The sequence below is a fragment of the Leptopilina heterotoma genome, unplaced genomic scaffold (assembly GCF_015476425.1).
Source record: "Leptopilina heterotoma isolate Lh14 unplaced genomic scaffold, ASM1547642v1 Lhet_212, whole genome shotgun sequence".
Classification (NCBI taxonomy): domain Eukaryota; kingdom Metazoa; phylum Arthropoda; class Insecta; order Hymenoptera; family Figitidae; genus Leptopilina; species Leptopilina heterotoma.
Window position 1 is genome coordinate 1,552,017 of NW_025110930.1, and position 23,627 is coordinate 1,575,643.

General features: G+C 26.6%; 2 protein-coding genes across 8 annotated transcripts in view; one reads left to right on the forward strand and one right to left on the reverse strand.

Annotated features, from left to right (window-relative positions):
* LOC122501725 (probable GPI-anchored adhesin-like protein PGA55) overlaps positions 1–20,621 on the reverse strand; it is a 61,473-nt gene extending 40,852 nt beyond the window's left edge. For 3 of the 7 annotated variants that reach the window (XM_043611439.1, XM_043611438.1, XM_043611434.1), the window contains exon 1: positions 20,279–20,619. The gene's annotated coding sequence lies outside the window, so the exon portion shown is untranslated. Of the gene's footprint in view, positions 1–20,278 lie in introns of all 7 variants that reach the window. The other 4 variants (XM_043611435.1, XM_043611433.1, XM_043611436.1 and 1 more) reach the window with 3 other exon arrangements.
* On the forward strand, positions 4,377–5,927 carry LOC122501726 (chymotrypsin-2-like). Its single transcript, XM_043611441.1, has 5 exons — positions 4,377–4,537; positions 4,622–4,763; positions 4,894–5,152; positions 5,415–5,555; positions 5,617–5,927. Exons 1-5 carry the CDS (start codon positions 4,480–4,482, stop codon positions 5,767–5,769), a joined length of 753 nt encoding a protein of 250 aa, XP_043467376.1. The 5' UTR covers positions 4,377–4,479; the 3' UTR covers positions 5,770–5,927.
* Positions 20,622–23,627: the final 3,006 nt, after the last annotated feature.

Here is a 23,627-nt window from a genome sequence, read left to right on the forward strand (position 1 = left end):
GTTGTAGCAGAACCCTTAAAACAGTAATAGAAAATTGATAATAAAACACACGGATGAATATTCGAATTTCCATTAGATCGATTACATTATACAAAATTTCGTAAACAAAAATAAATTACATAAACTTAATTTACTAAAAATATAGAAAGTTTTGAAAATAAAAAAGGAATATTTTCTGGTAAGTTTTCAAGAAGCATTGAAAATGAGTGAATTTTTTGAGGTGAGTGAACCGAGTTTCCTTTCATTAAGAATGCACAACTGCAAGTTCGCCCAAAAATGCCTCCGCGTGTCAGAAAAAGCGAAATATTGTGGTTGATATTGACGGTAACAGTGAACTCATAATGTGCAAAATTGCTGCTTCATCTCCACGCACTGAAAGAGCAATGGCTGACGAAAAGAAAGAAATCGACCTAGAGCTATGTGACTCGTCACTGAATATGTGTTGGCTTATGTCTGTAAAGATAAATCTGTTGAGATTAAAAGAAGAAGAAAAAAAAGAAAGAAACTAAAACCTTCGAATACAGAACACAGCATGCATTTTTACACTCATGCAAGCCTCAAGATACGAATGCGGATTCTCTTCAGATGTTATATACAAAAACAAAATTGACGAGACTCAAAAATAATTTTTTGATACAAAAAAAAAAGAAATTTAACTCCTTTTCAAATCATGTGAACTTAATGGGTGACTGTTTAAAAATATTCTGTCAGTTCTTATTATTTTTAAATTATTATATCCACTCAGAAAAAAACGTATTAAAATTGTTGGGAAAAATTTTTGCAAATTTTTTGTCGATTTATGTAAATAAATATCTTGCATTCTTCAAGTCCGAAGGAAATGACTTAATCCGAAAGAATCATTTGTTTCTAGGAGTGTTTGTTGTTATTTTGTGTTTCTTGTATTGGTGTCATAAATTACGACAAGTTATTAAGAAGGAAAAAGCACAATATCTTGTAAGAGATTACGCGATGCTGGAGATAAGATTGTTGTTTTCTAAAGTGCACATAACTGCAACATTAAAGGATTTCAAACTTCCTCTTGAATTAAGAATACTCCGTTATTTAAGAGAAGAATCTTGTTTGATTTTATTTTCAATTCGAAAAAATTCTCTTGTCAAGTTCCATGTGACTTTTAAACCAGAATTGCCACGCTCTTGCTCATTTCAAATTCCCTGAGAGTTTTCCAGATTAAAAAACGGAATTTTTCTAGGTTTTTAAAATTAAATTTATATTTTACAAAAATAGATAATTCCAATAAATTTTTACAAATACATGGAACTTTCATGCAATACTGTATTCCGCGTTGTTATATTTATCTTTTTTAAATAAATATTTAGTCATTATAATTTTTCCATAAAAATTAAAACTTTCAAATTTAAAAATTTTTAAAGGACCCCGCACTAAACACACTGAAAATGGCTTTCGGTTATTTATTTCTTGACCTTCGCTTAATTATTTTTTTAAACAGAAAACCTTAAACTAAAAATTTTGAAAATATTAAGAATTTTAACAGAAAGCCATTTTTAGTGTATTTAGTGCGGTGTCCTTTCAAATTCAAACCTTTTTTATGTTTTATAATAATTAAAAATGCAAAATTACTTTCATCACTTCAATTCAATTATTGTTTTCTAGAATTTTGAACTAAAATTCTTCTTTAAATTAATTATTTTTAATAAATTTTGAAAAATTTCTTTGAAAATTTTCAAATCCTTTTGTTTACAATTCAATTTTACGAAATTTCAACGATTATTCGGAAATTCTTCATACAAATATATATTAGACAATAAAAAATTCAATTAAACTTTTTCAAAAAAATTAACACTACCCAATTTTCAGTTAAAAGTATGAAACATTGAAACATTTAAAGATTATAATTTGAAACCTTTTCGAAGTTTAATTATTTCTAATAATTCAAGCTATAATACTTTTTCTCTAAATTTGAATTTGTAAAAATGTTTACTAATTGGAATTAGTGACTGACTTTTTGCTTTTGAATTAGTAAATTTTACTATTAAATTAGTAGAAACGACTATTTATTAGAAAAATTTGCTAATTCAAAAGCAGAAATTCAGTCACTAAATCAAATTAGAAAACATTTTTACTAATTCAAATTTAGAGAATTTAATATTCAATTATTATCTAAAATTTTAACTGAAATTCATATTTAAATCAATTTTTATTAAAAAATTCTACGAGAATTCAATTATTTAAATATAAATGAAATGCAAATAAATAATTTATTGAAGAATTGACTGTTTTTTAAAATTGAACTCTCATTTAAAGAATTTTATCAACAAATTTTTAAATAAGTAATTAAAATTCTTTTGACGAATTTCAATAAAATTTTTAAGAATAATTTCATTTTTCGAGAAATTAGATTAAAATTTTATTAAAAATAATTGAATCTCTGTAAAAAATTTGATTGAATTGAGAAAAGTTTTTAAAAATAATTGAAATTTTGTCAAGAATTTTATTAAAATTTTTAAAAGTAATTGAAATTTTGCCAAGAATTTTATTAAAATTTCTGAAAATAATTGAAATTTTTTACAAGAATTTTACTAAATTTTTTTTAAATAATTGAATTTTGTTGAACAATTTTATCATTTATAAAGATAATTGAAATTTTGTCAAGAATTTTATTTAAATTTTTGAAAATAATTGAAATTTTGCTAAGAATCTTATTAAAATTTCTGAAAATAATTGCAATTTTTTCCAAGAATTTTACTAAAATTTTTTTAAATAATTGAATTTTGGAGAAAAATTTTATTATTTATAAAGATAATTGAAATTTTGTCAAGAATTTTTTAAAACTTTTGACCATAATTGAATTTCTAGGAATTTTATTACTTTTGGAAATAATTTAATTATTGAGACAAATTTTAATAATATTTCTTTTTAAATAATTGAAGTCTTATTGTGAAATTTTATTGAAATAGTAGATATTGAAAATAATTGAATTTTGATAAATTATTGAAATTAATTAAATTTCTGTACGAAGTATTTTATTAAAATTATTTTGAAAAAAAATTGAATTGTTAAAAAGAATTTCATTAAAATTTTTGAAAATAATTTAATTCTTTCAAGAAATTTAATTAAAAATGTATTGACAATAATTCTTAAATTCTAATAAATAAATTACAGGAAGAATTTTTAAAATAACTGAATTTCTTTGATGAATTTTAATAAAATTTTTAAGAATAATTACTTTTTTTGAGAAATTCCATTAAAATTTGTATTAAAAATAATTATTGAAATTCTGCGATTAGTTTTATTATTTATTAAAATAATTAAAAACTTGTAAAGTTTTATATTATTCATGAAAATAATTGAATCTCTGTAAAAATTTTGATTAGTTATGAAAATAATTGTATTATTGCGAAGAAATTTATAAAGAATTTGTAAAATAATAAAATTCTTGTGAAATTTTTATTATTTAATTAATTCTTTCAAAGTTGAAATTTTACAAAATTGCAAATTAAAACCTTTTGAATTTTATCTATTTATGAAAATTGTAAGCGCAACTCTTTTAAAAGTGAATTAATTTTGAAATATTTAAGTAAAATTAGAAACTTTAGAAAACAATAATTTTCCAGGATTCCGATAAAACTTCCCTGACTTTTCCAAGTTTTTTCAAGGTTTTGTTAAATTTCTTGACCTTTCCAGGTTTTCCAGGTTTTTCTAGGTTGCGTGGTAACCCTGTGAACTTATTTGTTTAATTTTTCTCGTACGAAATATTTTCCTGTGCTCAAATATTTTTAAAAACTCTTTAAATCTGAATCAGTAACTGTCTTTCGAAAGTTCAGAGACATTTTGCTTAAAAGAAATACAGTTAAAATTTAAAAGATAGTTAAAGATAGTCTTATAGTTTTAATCTTGAGAACTTGAAGAATCGTTTTATTGAAAGTTGATTTATTTTCTCATTAGAGATCGCAATAATTAAAAATACACATATATTGAAAGTTGATTGATTTCGTAATAAAGAGGCAATAATCTTGCTGTTATTGATGACTCACGATATGCCCTTTCTCATTGTAACGATTCATTGTTATCCCAGTTTATTGTGCCGATAGTGCTATAAAACTACCATTTCCTCAATTGCGATTCAAAAGCTATATGATTGTTCAAGTAAGTGCTGCGGATCATTGACTTACTAAAACTCTTCTCAAACGAAATATTAACTAATTTCAGCAATAAACACCATATTTATTTTTCTCCTTAAAGTTATTTTTAAACTATGTATATTTATAAATATTGTAGATAATTGACCTGCTTCTTTTAGAGAATTTAATAAAGAATTTCATGAATATGAATGGAATTTTATCTTTTAGTGTTAATTCTTTCCTTCTCATGTAATATTAAAATTTAATTTTTTTTCCTTGTAGCCATAATACATTTTCTTTTTAAAAGTCTGATAAATTAGATAAAAATCAGTATAAATAATGAAGACTCATTAAAAGTCGTATCAAAGAGATTTGCAATATGAGTCGGTTACTTGTATCAACTTTTGTGCTTTTAGCATTATTTGGCAGTTCTTTAGGTAATTACCTAAATTTTATATTCTGTTCAAAATTTTGTTTGAATTTGTTTAAATTTGAAACTTAAATTCCTCTGGTAATTTTAGGACTTTCTGGGGGCGTTAAGGCTAGTAGGGGTCAATTTCCATATCATGTATCTATTCAAACAGCTGATGAGTTTGGTAATTATTGTGGTGGTTCTATCTTGAATTCAAAATGGATTTTAACGGCTGCAACCTGTATTATTTCGTGAGTATTTATTATTACTGATTGTCAATTTAGTTTTTATTTTTACTTATTTATTAATGAGTACAAATAAAAAACAAGCAATACGGTAATGGATTTTAAATGCAGTTCCTCTGTTCCTCTTGTGTTTTAGGCCAAACACAACTCTTTATTACATTATGGCTGGTACAACAGACTGGACAAATTTAGATAAGAGTGGCACAATTTTTAACGTTTCTGAGGTTGTCGTTCACCCAGAAAACGCAAATAATCGAGCAATCGATTTAGCTCTGATTAAAGTAAAGCAGGAAATTAAATTTACAGATACTATTAAAAGTGTAGATCTTCCTTATCGAGACCTGACTTCACAATATTTACCTGTCAAAATAACTGCTTGGGGAGCGGCTAGTTCAGTGAGTATTGCGATATCAGGGTTGCCACAGGTCAGGGAAATTTTTGCTTCTAAGAACTATTATCACAATTGAACTCCCCTTAATTTTTTTTGTAATAAGGATCAGGGAAGAAGAAAATCAAATTTTTGTGGCAACCTTATGTACCATAAGCATTAACAATAATTGAATTATCTTTCTAAAATAAGTGTCTCAAACTATTTAGCTTGAGACACTTATTTTAGGAAGATAATTCAATTTGAAACCATAACTTTTTGATTTAAAGAACACAGTCGAGACTTCCATTCGTGACCTTCATTACTTTACATCGCGAATTGTAGCTCAGGACAGATGTCTTCAAAAATACACTTGGTTAAAAGAAACAGAAATGTGTCTTATCAGCAGAAGGAATTATGGCATTTGTTTTGTAAGTCGACAACTTTTTTTCAAATTTGAAATAAAATTTAAATTTCGAATTTCTTTTACAGAAAGATGTCGGTAGTCCTGTGGTTATTCATGATAAATACCAAGTGGCGATAGCTACAAATCGTGTAACTTGTGGTTCAGGGGATCCTGATCAAGTCATTCGCATTTGGAATTACGTTGATTGGATCAAGAGTGTGATAAAAAATATTATTTAAATATTTTCGAGTTTCATAAAATTCTGATAACATGTAAATATTGAAAATATTCTTTTTTCAATAGTTTCAAGAAACATTGTGAAATTTTACTGTATAAATCTCGTTCATTTTTTGCAATGATTTGAAGAATAAATAATGGTTCAATGTTTCCAAGTTAACATTCCAAGAAAGTAATAAATATTATTTACAAAACCTCCTGGCAGTTGAGGCAAATGCGTATACATATAACTTTCTCGAAAATTTAAACTCGCGTGTGTGATGTACTTTTCGAGGAATTTCTCTGATAATCGTCTTTGTTTTCCAATCCTTATCGAAAATTGTAATTTCCCCCCAGAAATTGATACTTTATAATGTAGGATGAAGAGGAAGAAGAAGAAGAAGAAGAAGCGTTTTTCGATTCTATCGAACCATATGAGATTGTTAGATACTTGAAGTGTACGCATGCATACGTACTTGGGCATGATATATACGAATAGCGCCTATACACATTCTTACTTTCATACTAAAATACTTACAAAAGTGCATGAATACGCGGAGTCTAAATTTGTACGAGGTACTACACTAATAAACAGTGCTAGCAGTTTTATGGCAGCTTCTCCTTCCTTTTCCAGGATCACGACTAAATTTGTTTGCTTTTATACCTAAATTTCAACTTGATGTAAAATTTAGTGTACAGCTACCGAAGAGATTTACAGTTTTAGAAAATTTATTGATCAACGATAATTGAGTTAATCATTCCCGGTTGCTGGCCTATTTCCTTTTTTGATATGAAAGAATAATTCATTATCTGTGACGAATCGCTACACTTTGTTATTTATGATAGTGGATTCAGACTTTGTTTTATGACTCGTGTTTCAAGTTGAACATACTTGAGAATGACTTTTGTTTCGGATTTTTCAGTTTCCTAATATGAAATTAATTATAGAAATAATTGTGGTTTATACACATTCTAGAAAAGGTGAAATTTATTAAAAATACAATAATTCTTTTGCAACGTTAATTACAAAAAAGATTTTAGCGACTAAAAATAAATGTGTGATGAAAATTTAAATAGCTTCAAACGCCAATTCGTTTGATCTTTTTAAAACCACTGACAGAAATTATAGGCAACACGGAAACCATAGAAAATCTGAAATACTGTTAAAGTCTCTTAAATGAAGTCAGGCATACGACTTATTCATGTATTGTTATTATTATTGTTATTTATGTATTTAAATCAAATATTGGGCCAAAGGAAGACACAATGTGACTACAAACAAAATCTGGTAATAAAGCGTGAAGCCTGTAACAATTCAAAAAGGTCATGAAATAATTATCTATATACAGAGTTTTTTTTTCATCTATCACCTGAGGCACAAAAACCGGTCATTTCATTCTTTATTTTCTCCATACCGTTCTTCTTTTATGGCCCAACATCTTTTGTCATACTGAAACTGTATCGAATATTATCAAATTCAACTTTTTTATTCATAACATTTTAATACAACACACGAAGAATATCGAATTAATTTTTATTTTTCAGGTGAGAATTTATTCTGACAGTCAAATGCCTCGCATGATTTGGTGAGTTTTCTATACTATTTTTATACATTGATTCCTCATAACTTTTTTTCAGTGAAAAATTCCAATTGTAATTAATTTTTCGTTCTAAGGAACTCGAGATTCTTTTTGGGTTTCCTTCTACGGTTTTTTCTATTGTTATACTAAATTTATTCATGTAAAAATTGAAATTCTATTAAATTAAAAATACTTAATTTCTACGATAATTATTATAATTCAGCAAAGTATATATATTACAAATTTTGCATAATAGTGCAATGCAATTCAATTATAATTAACATATTTTTAATGACTGCGTAATGAATCGGAGAAACTTAATATTCCCGCTGGAAATATCTTCTTCTCTCCACTATATACCTATTCATTTATTTTTCCATTCGACTCAACGTTTCTTTTTCATTGTGGAAGTCGCATTAATTCAACAGTTCTAGAATTACGTGCAAAAAAAACAGTTCATCGCTCTATTAATTGCTTTGAGAATATGTCATATTATGCCGTATCATATTCGCATCACAAATTTATTCCATAAATTGACAATTTTGTGTTCCTGTCTGTGAAAATATGTTTTATTTTGTTCTTTTCCTTTTTTCTAACTTGAAATAACTGTAGTTTAAAAATAATAAAATAATTTTTAAAATAATTTTATGTAATTCTGTATCAAGAGATTATTTAAGGAAAAAATTCAAGTTGCAGATGCAGAGTTAAATCTGAATTTTTGAGCCGATGTTTTCTGACTTGTGTTGTGAGTCATCTTTTTTTGAACTTCACACGTGATGAAGCCTATGAAAGACGAAGGTCTCTTTGTTTTATAGCTATATGATGGTCAGAGCGCAAACTTGATTGGCGTTCGACCTAATGCAAAGCCTTCTTATACAAAGATGTCTGCTCACCTTATTAGACACTCCTCACGGAGCAAAAAATTTTCGACCCATTTCTCTTCTTCTTCACACTTTATTAATTCATTCTGATTCACTCAATTATCTACCCATATTGAGCAATATTGAGACATTTTCGAAAATAGTCAACTTTAAAAGTTCATTCGCAAAAGCAAGTTTTTTAAAAAGTACTTTACAGAAGGTAAACAAAGTCTGAAATCACTTATTTTACTTTCTAAAATTAAAGCCATTTTGGGCCTAAAATTGAACAGATCTAATTTTAGAACTTAAATTTTTAAAACTGATTTTAAGTTGTAAAATTCATTTTGTGATTTAATTTGAAAAATTCATTCGACATTGATTGCACGTGACCCAAAAGTCGCACATGCTCTTAAGACGGTATAATAAAATGCTACAGAAAAGAAAACATAAAAACTGGTAAAAATAGTTGTTCGAGCTGATAAATTAACAGACAGCAACATTCTCCAGAATTGTCATGGCAAATTAATTGGTATTCGAAAGCAAATGTTTTCTTTCTCCGTGTTAAATTACACTTTTGGGACAAGCTTAATCTTTAAGGTTCACAGTATTTAAAACCATTTTTATAGGCGCATGGAATGTGAGTGCGATAATCTTGATGTGGGTGGAAATTGGAATTACGAAAAGGCGTTTCTTCTAAATAATTTAAAAATAAGCACTTCTTTGAAGCTCTGGCGTGGATCTCAAAGCAAAAATAGAAGCTCGGGAAGAATACTGTGTCACCAAGTCACTTTCTCTATTCATAGTACGTATTTCTGTGTAAAATCCAGCTCAGTGAAATAACACCGACCAAAGTGTCGCTAAATTCTACTCTTCGCGTTTCATAATTGCTATTAAAGCACTTTTGATTCTTCTTCCATGTAACTTTTCATCGCTTTTCACTTCCACGTTCTTTTGACAAGAGAATTTTTTAAAATCACTTCAAGCAATGAATCAAACGATACTTTTTATGAATGAAATTATTACTCAATAAAAGGAAGTTGGTATTACGCTATACGCAATCAAGATTTATAATTTAGTTATAAAAAATAAAAATTATGTCGGTGCGCCTATATCGCGTGCAGAGTATATTAATATAATTTATTGTAGTACTTAATCAAATATTCAAAAAAAGGAGGAAGTAGTTGTTATCTTATCAATTTCTGGAAGCGCACCACTCAAGGCCGGAAATGAATTGTATCCTCGTTTTGTGGGTCTGATTTTCTAGTCGATATGTACAAACTAATCTAAAGATACCTGAGGAGAACATCAACTTCCAATTCAAACAATAAACATTCGGCCACACCCACGCGGATACTGACTTGCTTGGCTAATACATATTTTCCACACACACACACACGGTTCTTAAATTGTATTTTATAAATGATTAAAGAAAGGCTTTTAGAATTGTGCATTGCCAACTTTACATTTTGCCTGTACCCAATGGGAAATGCCAGTGTAGTGCCGATGTTCACCACTGGCTTAGTACTCAGACGATTGTTCGGCGTAGTCTAGCCGAGCCTCGACAATTAGTGCTGGCGCAGTACAGAATTTTTGTTTTGCCAAAGCTTGGACAAGCCACGGCGGCAAGTGCTGGCTGAGTATAGAAAAATTGTTCACAACGCTCTTTGCCAACATTGCTTTTTTGACATAAACTTGAAAAAAATTATAAAAAAGTTTAGGAATGTTTATAAATATAAATTTATTGAAAAAAATTAATATTTTACTTTTCAGTTGTTCTTTTTATTTTTATTAAATTTAATAATAACAATTTAACATAATTGTCTAATTTTGTAAATAATAAAATATTTAAACAAATTAAAATTATAAACAAAATTTAAACTTTAATCTCAATAATAATTTGGTTCCTATTAAAATACTATTATACTTCTTACTATGAATAAAAAATTATTAAAAAATTACCACGTAATTTAAGAATTACGTAAAATGTTAAATGCAATAAGTAAAGTAATTTAAATTAATTATTAAAAATGTAGTTTAATTTATTTTATTTCAATTTCTTATTTCTAACGTATCCCTATTTTTTTCTCATCTTTGACTGAATAATTGTATGTCTGAATGATACTGAGATGTTAATACTTTACTGTACACATGTGTCGTTAGCATAGTGGTTAGAGAGTTAGTCTGTTAGTCCGTAGGTCGTAGGTTCGATTCCCCTCGTCAGCAATTTTGTTTATTTTCATAGGTTTTCGATATTTCAAGATTCCAATCGTTAGGTACTAAAATATGAAAATCTAATGCACACTTACTGTAATTGTTTATTATTTAATTTTTAAATGTTATAAACAATTTTTTTCTACTTTAGTTACTATATCCATTGTTAGTCTTCATCTTTAATACAATTTCTTTAAGAAGCGAAATATTTTATGAATAATAACTATTTATTAATATTATTTACCATTTTGTTGTTAAATTATTTATAATTATGAATTTACGACTAATTAATAACAATACGGCATTTATTGCGGCAATATTCTTAGCCAGCACTGGTCCAGTGCTGCGCCAGCGCTGTCTGGCAGCACTGACAGACAGTACTTCGGCAGCACCAGACGGCGTTATCATCCCAGTGTCAAGCCAGTGCTGGCTCTCAGCCTTGCCGCCAGTGCTGCCAGTGCTGGCGCAGTACTACGCCAGTTGTAAATTTCCCATTGGGTATTTAAAATGCACTGCGCAATTTCTTCTGGATTCTATTGATATCTCAATGAGAGAGAAGAGCAATTTGTTTTCGAGTAGTGAAAGTGTGGGAGAAAAATGTACTTATATCTATATTTATATTTTTGGAAAACATGTTTATAAAGCTGTGCGGAATTCTTTTCTGTTTAACTCTGTACTAATAGAGTGTGTGTGTCTAGCTATGACAGTCTACAACTACTAATTTTTTCTCTTTTATCTTTCTAGACAGTTCACTGAGAAAACCATTAATTTTAATCAAACATTTAAGTTTAATTTCAATACATTTTTTTATCTAAACGTTATATTATTTTAGAAATAATATATATTTAACGCAAATATAAATTATGGATAAACAACTAATATACTATAGAAATCAAAAAACTATTCTCAAAAATTATAATCAAATTTTTTAAAACGATTCAATTTTTGTCAAAAAATACTCGACATTCAATTATTTTCAATATCTAGTATTTTCATAAAATTTCGCAAAACAATTCAATTATAAAAAAAAAATTGATAAAATTCATCCAACATTCAATTATTTTCATAAATTCAATTACTTTCACTAATAATAACATTTTTCATGGAAATTCAATTTAAAAAAAATTTTTAATAAATTACTAATCAAGAATTCAATTATTTTCATAAATAATAAAAGTCATCGAAGAATTCCAATTATTTTTAATACTATTTTAAATTAATTAATCATAAAATTCAATTATTTTCACAAATAAAGTTTTCGACAAGAATTCAATTATTTAAAATAAAATTTTCATAATATTTATTATATTTCGAAAAAATTTATTATTTAAAACAATTTTTATAAAATTCTTATTATGAAGAATTAAATTATTTTCAAAAATAACAAATTTTTTAACAGAAATTTAATTCTTTTTAAACATTTCAATAAAATATTTTGTAATATGTATAATTCAATTATTTTCATAAATAATAAAATTCATTGCAGGATTTCAATTATTTTTAATACAATTTTACAAAAATTGATCAAAAAATGTAATTTTTCTTAAAAATTTGATTTCAACTCCTGAGAAAAATCAATTATTTAAAAAAATGTTTTTTAAAACTCTTTCTAAGAATTCAATTATAGACAAAAATAATAGAAATTTTCACAGGAATGAAATTATTTTTAAATATTTTAAATTTTAATAAAATTGTTCGAAAGAAATCAATTATTTTAAATACAATTTTAATTAAATTTTTTTGAAATAATTCAATTATTCTTTTATATTTTAATAAAATTTTTCACAAGAATCCAATTATTTACATAAAGAATTCTTCGAAAGAATTCAATTATTAAAGATGAACAACAAAATTATTCCCAAAAATTCAATTATTTTGAGACATTTTAATAAAATTTTTTGCAAAATTCAATTGTTTCCATAAATTAACAATATTCATCGCAAGAATTAAATTATTTTTAAAAGTAATAAACCTTTTCTTGGAAATTCAATTATTTTAGACAATTCTAATTAAATCGTTCGCAAGAATTCAATTATTTTCATAAATAGTAAAATGTTTTTTAGGATTTCAGTTATTATCAAAAAATTTTAGTTGAATCCTTTGTAAAATTTAACTATTTTTAAAAACTTTTCGCAAATCAATGATTTTCAATATATTTTCATAAAATTTCCAAACAGAATTGAATTATTTAAAATTTTTTTTGTAAAAATCTTCGTAAGAATTCAATTCTTTTCATGAATAATAAAAATTTCTCAGTAATTCTATTATTTTAAATTATATAATTTGAATAAAATTAATCGAAAGAAATCTAATTACTTACAAATTTTTGTAGAATTCTTCGCAAGAATTAAATTATTATTTTTATAAATATTTAAATTCTTTTATGAATAATATAAAATTCGTTGCAGGAATTCAATTTATTAGCAGGATAAGGAGGAAGTATATATATTTTTGATGAAAGTTAGGAAAAAGTCAGGAAAGTAATATACAGAAATAATGAATTTTTGTCAGTTCTTTGAAGTGTTTGAAACGAGTTTTTTTGGACGTGAAGTTTAATTTTTTGATAGCTACTTTTTTACTACTTTTTTTAGTTTGAAAGATACTTTTTGATACGTTTAAAATTAATTATCGAGTGCGAAGTCGCCAATCAAAGAAAAATTAATTTTCAATCAAGGAAACAAGTTAAAGCAAATCATTTCTTTGTCAACAAAACTTTTTTTGTTGGTGGAGAGGAACACTTCAAGATATTGACATTTTCTCAAAAAGAAAAGAAGTTTAAGAAACACTAACAGCGACTTATCTAGAACAGTTAAAAATACCTTCTTTTCTTCTCTTTAAACATTTCCTAATATTTGAAAAAGTATAAATATCTTGACTTTTCTTTGTTCAGTAATTATTGAGTACGAGTGAGGAAGTGATTGATTTTTCCCTTAAAAGCAGACTGTCTTTCTATTTTCCCTCAAAGATGGATAGTTAAGAGTAGGGTGGATTTTGTAGGAGAACAAATAGATAGACTTATCAAGTTTAGATTCGCAGTGGGGATAGCAATTAGAATATTGTATTAAAGAAGTGTAGGTAGTCACGTACGTTCCATGAAAGGATTCGAGGCAAGTAAAATGAGATAAGGGTGAAAGTGAAGCACTACGTAGTAGGGTGGTATTTTTTACAGCGTTTCTGGAAGAAGAGTTTGATACAGGCGCAATAAGAGAGATCGCATTGAGTCGCATCTTGGTTACACCCTAACCCTACATATACAAGTGAGCACAAGTGAGGGAGTTTCAGTCCAGACAGAGCAACGTTTTCAGCAAGTGTAGTATGCGATATCTTTGCTGCGGTGCTGGGCTGGGTGCTGCGGACAGGAAAAGGATTTGGGGATTCGCACCATCTCCTTGTGCGTTCGTTGTGCGAAATGCGAATTCGCAAGTCGCAACAATTCGCAATGACGTCAAACCAACAAAAGCCAAAGTTCAAAGCATAAAGCTCTTCGACTGCTCTTCGACCTTAAAAAGAATTCAAATAATCTCCAAATATTTCTTTGGAGAATTTTAAAAGCATTTTCAGAAAAAATAAAAATAGTATCGACATTCGTCGTCGATATATAGATGCTATAAACTTCACCTATAACTGAAACACTTTTAGCCTGCTTTTAGCCCTCTGGAATGTCAACTTACTATGGCTAAAATACCAATACTATATTTTTGGTACGATCAGAAATACTAACCTCAATTTTACGTCTAAAATAACCATGCCAGAATGACAGCACCACTTATTATAAGTTCACGTATTATGTACTCCAAGTTATCGAATGAATTCCTTTGGGTGCCTTTGGGTTTAATACTTGCCAAATAAAATTATTTTACTTAAGGTAAAACATTTCTGAATGTATTCATGTTTCTTAGTGCGAAGATTAATAATTAAAATTTTAAGTTAATTTTTAAAAAAATACTTAAAATCTTTTAATAAAAATGAAATTTTTGCAAAGTTTTTTTTCGAAAATTCTGAAAAATGTAAATGCAATACAACATTTATTTGAGTATATAATATTTTTGAGAGTGAATTAGAATATTCTTTAGAGTTCAGAGAAAAGGTTTTTCTTTCTTTATCAAAAAGAACTCCTGAAGAATACAGAAAAAAAAATTTTCACCTTCAAGGTGAATGCGTCAAGTGATATAAAAGTTTCTCTAGAATAGCGAAAGGATTAATTAAGACAAGTAAAATTTTCGCTAATGCGATGAAATTTGCAATTGTTCCAGATGAAGACTCTTTTCCGTGAATGTTTAAAAGAAAGTTTTCTTATTGTCTACCAATTTAGAACAAGTTGACCCCATATCATCGTGTTTGATGTTTCACTTGAAAGGAATCCGTAAATACGTGAAATAGAACGGATTTCCAACAGAGTAGTTTTGATAATATAAGCGGAAACAAAAGTGATGCAATATACATAAACATATCAAATGTTTTCAATATTGAATTCTCCATCCTTGTATAAAAAAACTAATTGTCCACCTGAATTTATACATACAGAATATAGAAACAATGCTATTCTTCGATAAATTTCTACGAGCACAGTTCTTTTGTAGGTGTTCAAAGACAATTTGTGGCGTCGACATATATGAAAGAGTATATAATTACATCTGGGTAGGTAATAAGCGAGAAAAAATGCGATCGTGCTTCATTATACCTATATTGTACGAAGCTCACATGTTGTGAACAGTCAAGTTGCACCTCTATATAACCGCACAATCTAATTAACTAAGCCCAAAAAGAAGCAGAGATTGTAATGTGTTCAAACTTGGAATTTTTGACATTACTGTGCTGTACTGTGAAGCTTATAATTTACACCAAATTAAAATTTAAAAGAATCCATTTTTAAACTGATTTTTTCAATGATGAAATTTCTCTAGATTGAAAGCGCAAGTTATTTGTAACCATTTGGAAAAAATAATTTTTCGGTGGACTATTTTAATCCCTGATCTGTAGGTTATTTTAATCCATTTTGATATTAAAATAATATCCCCACAATTTCCTGTGTGTATCCACTATAGAAATTCTGTACCTATTAGTCACTTAATATGAATCAGTAAAATTTGCATTGCATACCAATTAGTACTCTCTAAATTTGAATAAGTGATTTTCACTCAATAAGGGTACATTCACTTATGAATAAGTGAATATAATCACTTATTTTTTTACGTGAACGATTTTTGACGGTGAATTTTCACTTTTGTTCAGATTTGTACCATAAAAAACTTAGTCTTCATTTTAGCAGATTCCTATAAATTGAATACATATTTTTCTCTTGCATATGGTGCCAAATATGAGTCTTCACTAATAATTTTTAGAAGATGAAAAAACTAATTTTTCCTAATCAGGTAATGATTAATAGGTGGTAATTAATAACAAACTTGTTGTTAATGTTTCAAAAACATCGTCGTTTTCTTTAAAAAGTGTAAATAAACATGTTAAAATGAATTATGTATGTCGAATGGACATTTGTCAAAAAGATTCGTCAAAAACAAGAGATAAAATCATGATCATTTAATAAATTCAAAGAAAATTTTTGAGGCATTATTTTAGCGCCAAAAGGGATTAAAATAATGTGAAACACTCTAATCCAGTGAAGGATTAAAGTAAAGATTAAAGTAAAATCTATCGAAGGATTAATTTTTCAAAATCGTTAAAAGTGATTTGGTTTTTACTTAGAGAGTTTTACTTTTTTCATGAATGAAATTGATTCAAAAATGTATTATTTTAATTTTTTTTGTGTAAATTTCAGCAATTACACCTTTTTTACTAGTTACTGTGTTTAAATTTGATAACATTTTTATTTGAATCAAGTAAACTATTTCCAAACGTTGCAAACTTCACTAAAGTGTTTTAATTTAAAATCCATTTTTTGGCATATTAACGAACTACTTTAGTTAAAAGTTAAATATTTGTCATTTTTAAATTGTTGATCAGGAAATATTATAAAAAATTTAAGAGATCAAAATTTTAGGAAACTATTGCCAACAAATAATTTTTGTGTTTTTTATGGATTTGAGTATAAAAAAGGGAAAAAATTACTAAACTGAAATTAAAAATATTGTAACTGAACAGTTAAATATTAATTTTTTAATTATAAAAACAATATTTTGCAATAAAATTTGAATTAAACGTTAAAGTAACAAAAATATTGTTCATTTGAACTTTTGAAACTTTAGGATCATATAGAAATAGTTCCAACACGTGGGTGAATTTAACAGCGTTATGATCAACGATTAACTGAAAATTAAAATTTTTCCCAAGAAAAGTAATAAACTTTTGGTTTAAAAAACTTTTTTTATAGAAATATAGTTAACAAATTGATCAAGAAACTTTGTTAAAATTTCTTTAAAACAAAAGTTTATGAAAATTTGCGTAAAAAAAATATTTTTTCTTCTGAAATCGTTGTAAACTTTCCTAAAGTGTCTTAAATTTTTTTTTTTTAATATTTACGAACATTCTACAAAACTTCTAACCAGAATTGACAATTTCAAAAATTTAAACTTTTTTATAAATAACTTAACTTGTTGTTACTTTTTTGGAGTTAAATTTTTTAAATGTTCCTTTTATTCTTAAATTTAATAGAGTTCTTAATAGCCACGTGATGGTTCCCATGAGGAAGCGCACGTGCGTTCAGTTAAAAATTAAATCAAAATTTTTTATTTTTAAATTGTTGATCTTAAAATATTACAAAAAATTAAGGGATCAAAAACTTTAGTAAAAAAACATTTTTTTATAAGTCGTTAATTTGTTGTGAACTTCAGCAACGTGGAAACATTCTTCATTTATGAAATCACGCAAAAATGTAGCACCAAAAATGAAAGTTAAGCTATTACCACTCAGCAGCTGTTTTTTTCTTCAATGCAGCAATAAAATTTAAATTATCATCATTAGTCTGTTTATTCATTTATTGAAATTATTATTAGTTCATTCACTTCCAATTAATATATTTAATTCCTTAAATTGATTATTGCAATGAGACTGCAAAACTTGGGAAAAGAAATTTCACTTTGCTATTATGTCAGTTGGGTGTAGTGTTAGTGCTTCATCTATAAATTTTATCTCAACAGATTTACAATACCGTTCTTTTTTCTAATTTAGATTTCATCCTCCACATGGCTATCTTAATAGTGAAGTGTACATTAAAATTTTTTTTTTTAATTTAAAAACTTGTTTTTAGAAAAGGTATGCTATGTGACTTCACGTGGTGAATCACAGCCATTTGAACGTGAAATATTTTCATAAAATTGTAATAACAATAATACCCTTATAGATAAGATAAGACTCTCTCTCTCTCTCTCTCTCTCTCTCTCTCTCTCTCTCTCTCTCTCTCTCTCTCTTTTTCTCTCTTTATTTCCGGAAAAATAAGTTGAAATGACATAAGAAATTTTGAATATAATTTCCTGGGATAAGAATAATAATATCTCGAACATGAGATTGCGTTGAAACACTCGCGATTATTTTAAGAAGAATCTTACACAGCATTTAGTCGTGTGTATTGTGACTTGTGATTCATAACTCAATTAAGTAAGAATTCAAAGGCTTCACTTAGTGAATATACACAACGATTGTCAATTGCTTTCGGTCATTTTTAGGAATAAAATATGAAGCCATACTCATGGCCAAGTGTTAATAAATCAATAATATAAAAACCCTGTTAGTTGTGAGACAATATAGGATAAACAGGAAACGAATTAATTTGACCTTGTACTTGTAGCAAAAGTTTATTGATATTTGTGCCCGAATTTGTTGTCACTTTACTCAAAACTAAATTACAAATTATAAATTTGCCAGTTTACAATTTTCATTTTTTGCATTTTCGAGTCATAATAATGATTTTATTTTCTCGAAAATTCATTTTTTTCAAAAAAATAAAAATTCTGATGAAATGAAAATTGTCGAAGAATTCTCAAATAGAAGTGTGAGACACTCGGCTTGTTGTTGTTACCGGTGCATGTCGCGCGCGGTGTGATAACGACCGGGCTGGATTGTTGACTATACATTATAAACTGTAAAGTGTAGACGCAGTGTGCGAGTTATCTTCGAATACACACTTTTTAAGAAAAAAGAAAACGAGATGCCGAGAAATCAATGCACTGCGTTTGTGTGCTATCAATTTTTCTCTAGTTCTCATTTTCTCATGAACGAAATTTATTTTCTATCTTTTAAAACCCAAAAAGAAAATGGAAAAGTAAATTTTTAATTTTTATTCCCTAAATTTGAATTAGAAAAAAATTATTCTAAAAAATTTCAAGTAAATCTTTACAAGAATAATTTTTCTAAAATACAAATTGAAAGAAGTAATAAAAATATCCTTCGAAAGAAAAAATGTTGGAAAGAATATGAACCGATAATATAAATAGAATAATAAAAAGTTAATAAAACAAATAAAATCGAAGCGAAAAATTATAATAAAATCGAAGCGATTTCTAATTTTACCCAATTATAAATAATTGCCTAATCAATAATGATGGAGAATATTTTTAAAATATTGTAATATAAATATTTATGGTCTATGTGTATGTGGAAACAATGAGAGGTAAAAATAATTTAAATGCTCTTCATTTTCTGAGAGAAAATACTTGTAGTTAAGTGATGTATTTCATTATCATTTTATATGAGAGTTAATTGTGTTGGCTGCTAACTTCTCAATATCATTTTGCTTGATTGAAGTTGTGCTTTGAAGGAAAGAAAGAGAGAGAGAGAGAGAGAAAAAACGATGAAATGAAAGAAAGCCCTTTTTATTTTTCTAAAGGAAGTAGAACACTATAATTATAGAAGTCACACCAGAAAATTATTTTAATGATTTTGCTCTGTGCGAATAAATTTTTTCCAAGAAAAATTTCACAATTTACTTCTTATTTTTACATTAACTCTCGAATTAACTCTTAATTAAATTACATTTTATTAGACTATTTTACAAACTCGATTTATTGTCAAAAAAAAAAAGAAAATAAATTATTAAATAGACATTATTTATGTTCTTATAAAAAATGATCTTGATTGTTCAAATTAAAAAAATAATATAATTACCGATGGCGACAAAATACAAGATTTCAAATTCTTTTAGAGACTAATAATTTTTTTGATTACAGTTTTCTGCAGATATCAAATTGAGACAAAAAAGAAATCAAAAGTGGCAACACTTTTGATTCCTTTTTTGTCTCAATTTGATATCTGCAGAAAAACTGTGATTGTGGAGCAAAAGCATTGTAATAAAAAATTTAATTTGAAGGAGTTGTAAATAACTTTCGTTCCTTAGGATCATGGAAAATTGTTTTAACAATAAGAAAATATTTTGGTTTAAAAATCGAAAGTTTGTCGTAAAGTAAATTGGATTAAATTAATTTTGAATAGAGTTTAAATAGAAATGTTTAAAATAACAATAGTAGCATTTGACAAACAACAATGAAGCTGGAGAAATAAATTCGCTTTCGCTGAGAATTGTAATCAGTAATCAGCGTTTAGAGAAATGCTTCATCCGAATTCATGCAGTAATTATTTTAATTCCGGAGTTTAAAGACGAGAGAATCAATAACAGGAATTATTGCAAATTTTCTCTCGGAAAAGTACCAAAAGAGTATTTTACTTTTTTTGTTATTTCATACCTTTTACCGGCTTAATAATGAAAAAGCCCCCAGATTTTTGCCATAGAAAATTAAAATCCCAAAGAGCTTCTTAGTCCGATAAATATTGATAAATATTCATAAATATTCATGATTAGCGAATTTTCAATATTGATTCATAAATTTCATGCTATGCCCCTTTTCGCTTTCTTGGAAGAAAACAAAAGTCGTAGAATTTTTTTGATAAAGAAGGGCTGAGGTGGGATCGATTATTTTTTTTCCACTACTCACATTATATGTATGTGTGTGTATAAAATGGGCAAAATTTAGATTCGCCTTTCTCTGGACTACTCCGCCGGTGGTTCCTTAACTTGGGCTTGGAGACTGCGTGTTTTTCTTTTCTTTTTTTACGTCTTTTTATGAGGTTGAACAGAACACACTATGCACGAGACACTGTATAATGCGGGCGAGGGTGGTGCCGGTGTTGGTAAAATGGTGGGTTTCGTTTGAAAGAGAGACCGGTTGATTTGAAATTCGAACGTTCCTTTCACGACGATGTCTCGAGCTTGACTGAGGCACGCCGAGTGCGTGTATAGGTTTGGCCAGACTTGCCAGTCCTGCTACCCGGGCCCAACTCATGATCACAATACATATCACATATCGGGTGTCATGAAGAAGAGAGAGCCATTTCCTCTCGCCGGATATACGAAATTAACCCCCCCTTACACCCCCTCCAACCCCCTCTTTTATTCATGTGAATTATCAAGGACGATTTCTTGCACCTTAACCACCCGGTGTGGTGTTATTTCTCCCTTTTCTCTTTCTCTCTCTCTTGGATCTCTGATCAAGGGGAGATTATACTCATTATATGGTTTATGTCAGGAATGAGAAATTCAAATTCATTTTTAGATACAAATGAGGAATTTGCCGAGTTCAGCAAAAATTTATTACTTGGAGTTTATTTTTCAAATCGACTTAGCCAATAGTTTCTGTATTTCAAGGAACATTTCTCAATATACGTAGTGATTTATGTGCTTTGAATGAAAATTATTTCCTACAAATATTTATATTAAATTATTAGGTAATATTTGCTATAAAATGTTAATCTTTCTTTGATTTATTGAACCAGAACTGTAATGAACCTTTTTAACCCCTAGGGGAGAAAGTTCCCCTTTTTATCCCCGCAGTGAGTAAAATGATTTTTTCCACACTTAAATGTGAAGTTGGAGTACAATTTTCTTAAAACGTATTTCCTAATTTTTTATTTTCTATAAAAATTTGTTTTCTAATAAAGGCGAATTTTTATAAAACTTTTTTCTAATGAAGATGATTTTCTAATTTTCTTTCTTCTCATAAAGGTAATTTTCTAAAAATTTATTTTTCTAATAAAGATAATTTTCCAAAAAAAAATGTTTCCAACAATATTCAATTTTTGAAATAACAAATGATTGAAAAATAAAATTTACAAAAAATTTTTAATTCTTTTAAAAAAGTACTTGAGATTTCTTTAAAAAATTTAAAAAATAGAAATTATGCAAATTTTTGAAATAACGAATGATTAAAAAATAAAATTAACGACAATTTTTTAATTCTTCAAAAAAAGCACTTGAGATTTCTTTAAAAAATTATAATAAAAAATCAAAATTATGCAAATTTTTTAACAAAATTTTAAAATAATCTAGTTAAAAATCGTAATTAACAAATAGAAATTATAGGAATTTTTTCCCTAATAGATATTTAAAATTTTCTAAAAAAAGTGTTTTATAAATAAATTAATTTTGTAAATTTTTGTATCCTAAAAATGATGCAAATTATTATTTTTTTTCAAATAAGAACCGAATTTTGTTAAAAAATTATGATAAGAAATAGTAATTTTATAAAAATTTTTCTTCTTTTTCAAAAAGAAACTTATAATTTTGTAAACAAAATTGTAGTGATTGAGAAACAGAAAATACGCAAAATAGTTTCTATTTCTCAACTTTAATTTTTTAACAATTTTCTAACTTTTATGAAAATTATGGAATTTTACAAATTTAAGGAAAATAAATATTAGAAATCACAACTTTTTAGAAATTGAAACTTGTTAGAAAAACTTTTTTTAGAAAACAGATTTCATTAGAAAAATTAAGTAAATAAACTTCCTTTATTATTCATAATAATATTAATAGTTAATAATGTAATTTTATAAAATTAGTTTTGTAAAATTAATAATTAAAAGTTAGTTAATAGTTCATAATAATAATAATAATAATAATAATAATAATAATAATAATAATAATAATAATAATAATAGTTGAATTTCAAGAAGAAATAAATTAATTTCGTTTATTTGAACGTTCAAAAATTTAGACACATCTTCTGCTAAAATATTTTTAAAAATGATCATATAAAAATCAAATAATTAAAATCAAATATTCTTTTATAGTTAAGAATTAATTTTTTCAACTTTTAAAATAATTTTTTTGGAAAAAAGTAAATAAAAATTACAAAAACAATAAAAAATATCGTTTATTTGATAGTTCAAAACCTTAAGAACTGAAAAATAATTATAATTTAAATACATACTCCAAAAGTATAATTTTTTCTTAAGATAAAAATGTTTTTTGTTTAAAAAAAATCTTTTGTTTAATAAAGTAAGAGATCTCTTGAAAGTGTGATGTATATATAATATCCTATTTTTAAGAATCTCTCAATATGAATAAGCATCAAACGCTCTGATGACTCAAATATGTGATCAAACTTTCTTCACATGAATCATATACTTACTCCTTCAAGTCGTCCATTTATTTTGTTAGATAACGGAAATATTCATGATGCACATTTATAAAATTAATGTAAAATGTTTTTTTTCCACATAAACACTTAATGTAAATAATTAATCATTGATTTAATTAAAAACGCGTGCTTGTTGGTTTTTAAAAGAAATTTTACACTCAATTTGTTTGCAGTTGGCAAATCGATCAAAATTAATGTATATATCTAGAGTTTGAAGAAGCAAATTAGTTTGATGGATGTTGAATGAAGAATTCCATTTCCTTTTAGACTTGAGAGTTGCGAGTAAATAAAAAGAACAGTCTCAACGTAATTTAATCATCGAAAAGTGTTTGCTTATTAGATTTATTATTTTCGTTTTTTTTTTGGTCGAAAACAAATAGAAATATTAGAATTTAAAATATGATGTATATAATTTTTTTTAGGCAATTGTGTATGTACACAGTTTTTCTCCAGATGGCAAATTGAGACAAAAAAAGAATCAAAAGGTTGCTTCGCAACATTTTTGATTCTTTTTTCGTCTCAATTTGATTATTATTTCTTTTTATTTTTTTTAGGTATTTATTATTTTATTTATTTATTGTTTATTAATTAATTTATTATTTTTTTATTATCATTTCAATATTATTTTTCGTTTCATTTTAAAAACTTATTTGTTTTAAGGAGATTAGTCTTTAGGACAAGAAGACTATAGAGACGGACCATAAGCTGTCTGTCTAAAAATGAGTTTATCTACTGCGTGACGTTACGGTAGAATTTTTTTTATTTGAAAATTTCAAGAGAAAAAACTCGTATATCATTAAATTTACTCGAAATTTGATGTCTTTATTAAATTTTATTAAACTTTTTTGTCTCTCTTTCTCTCTTT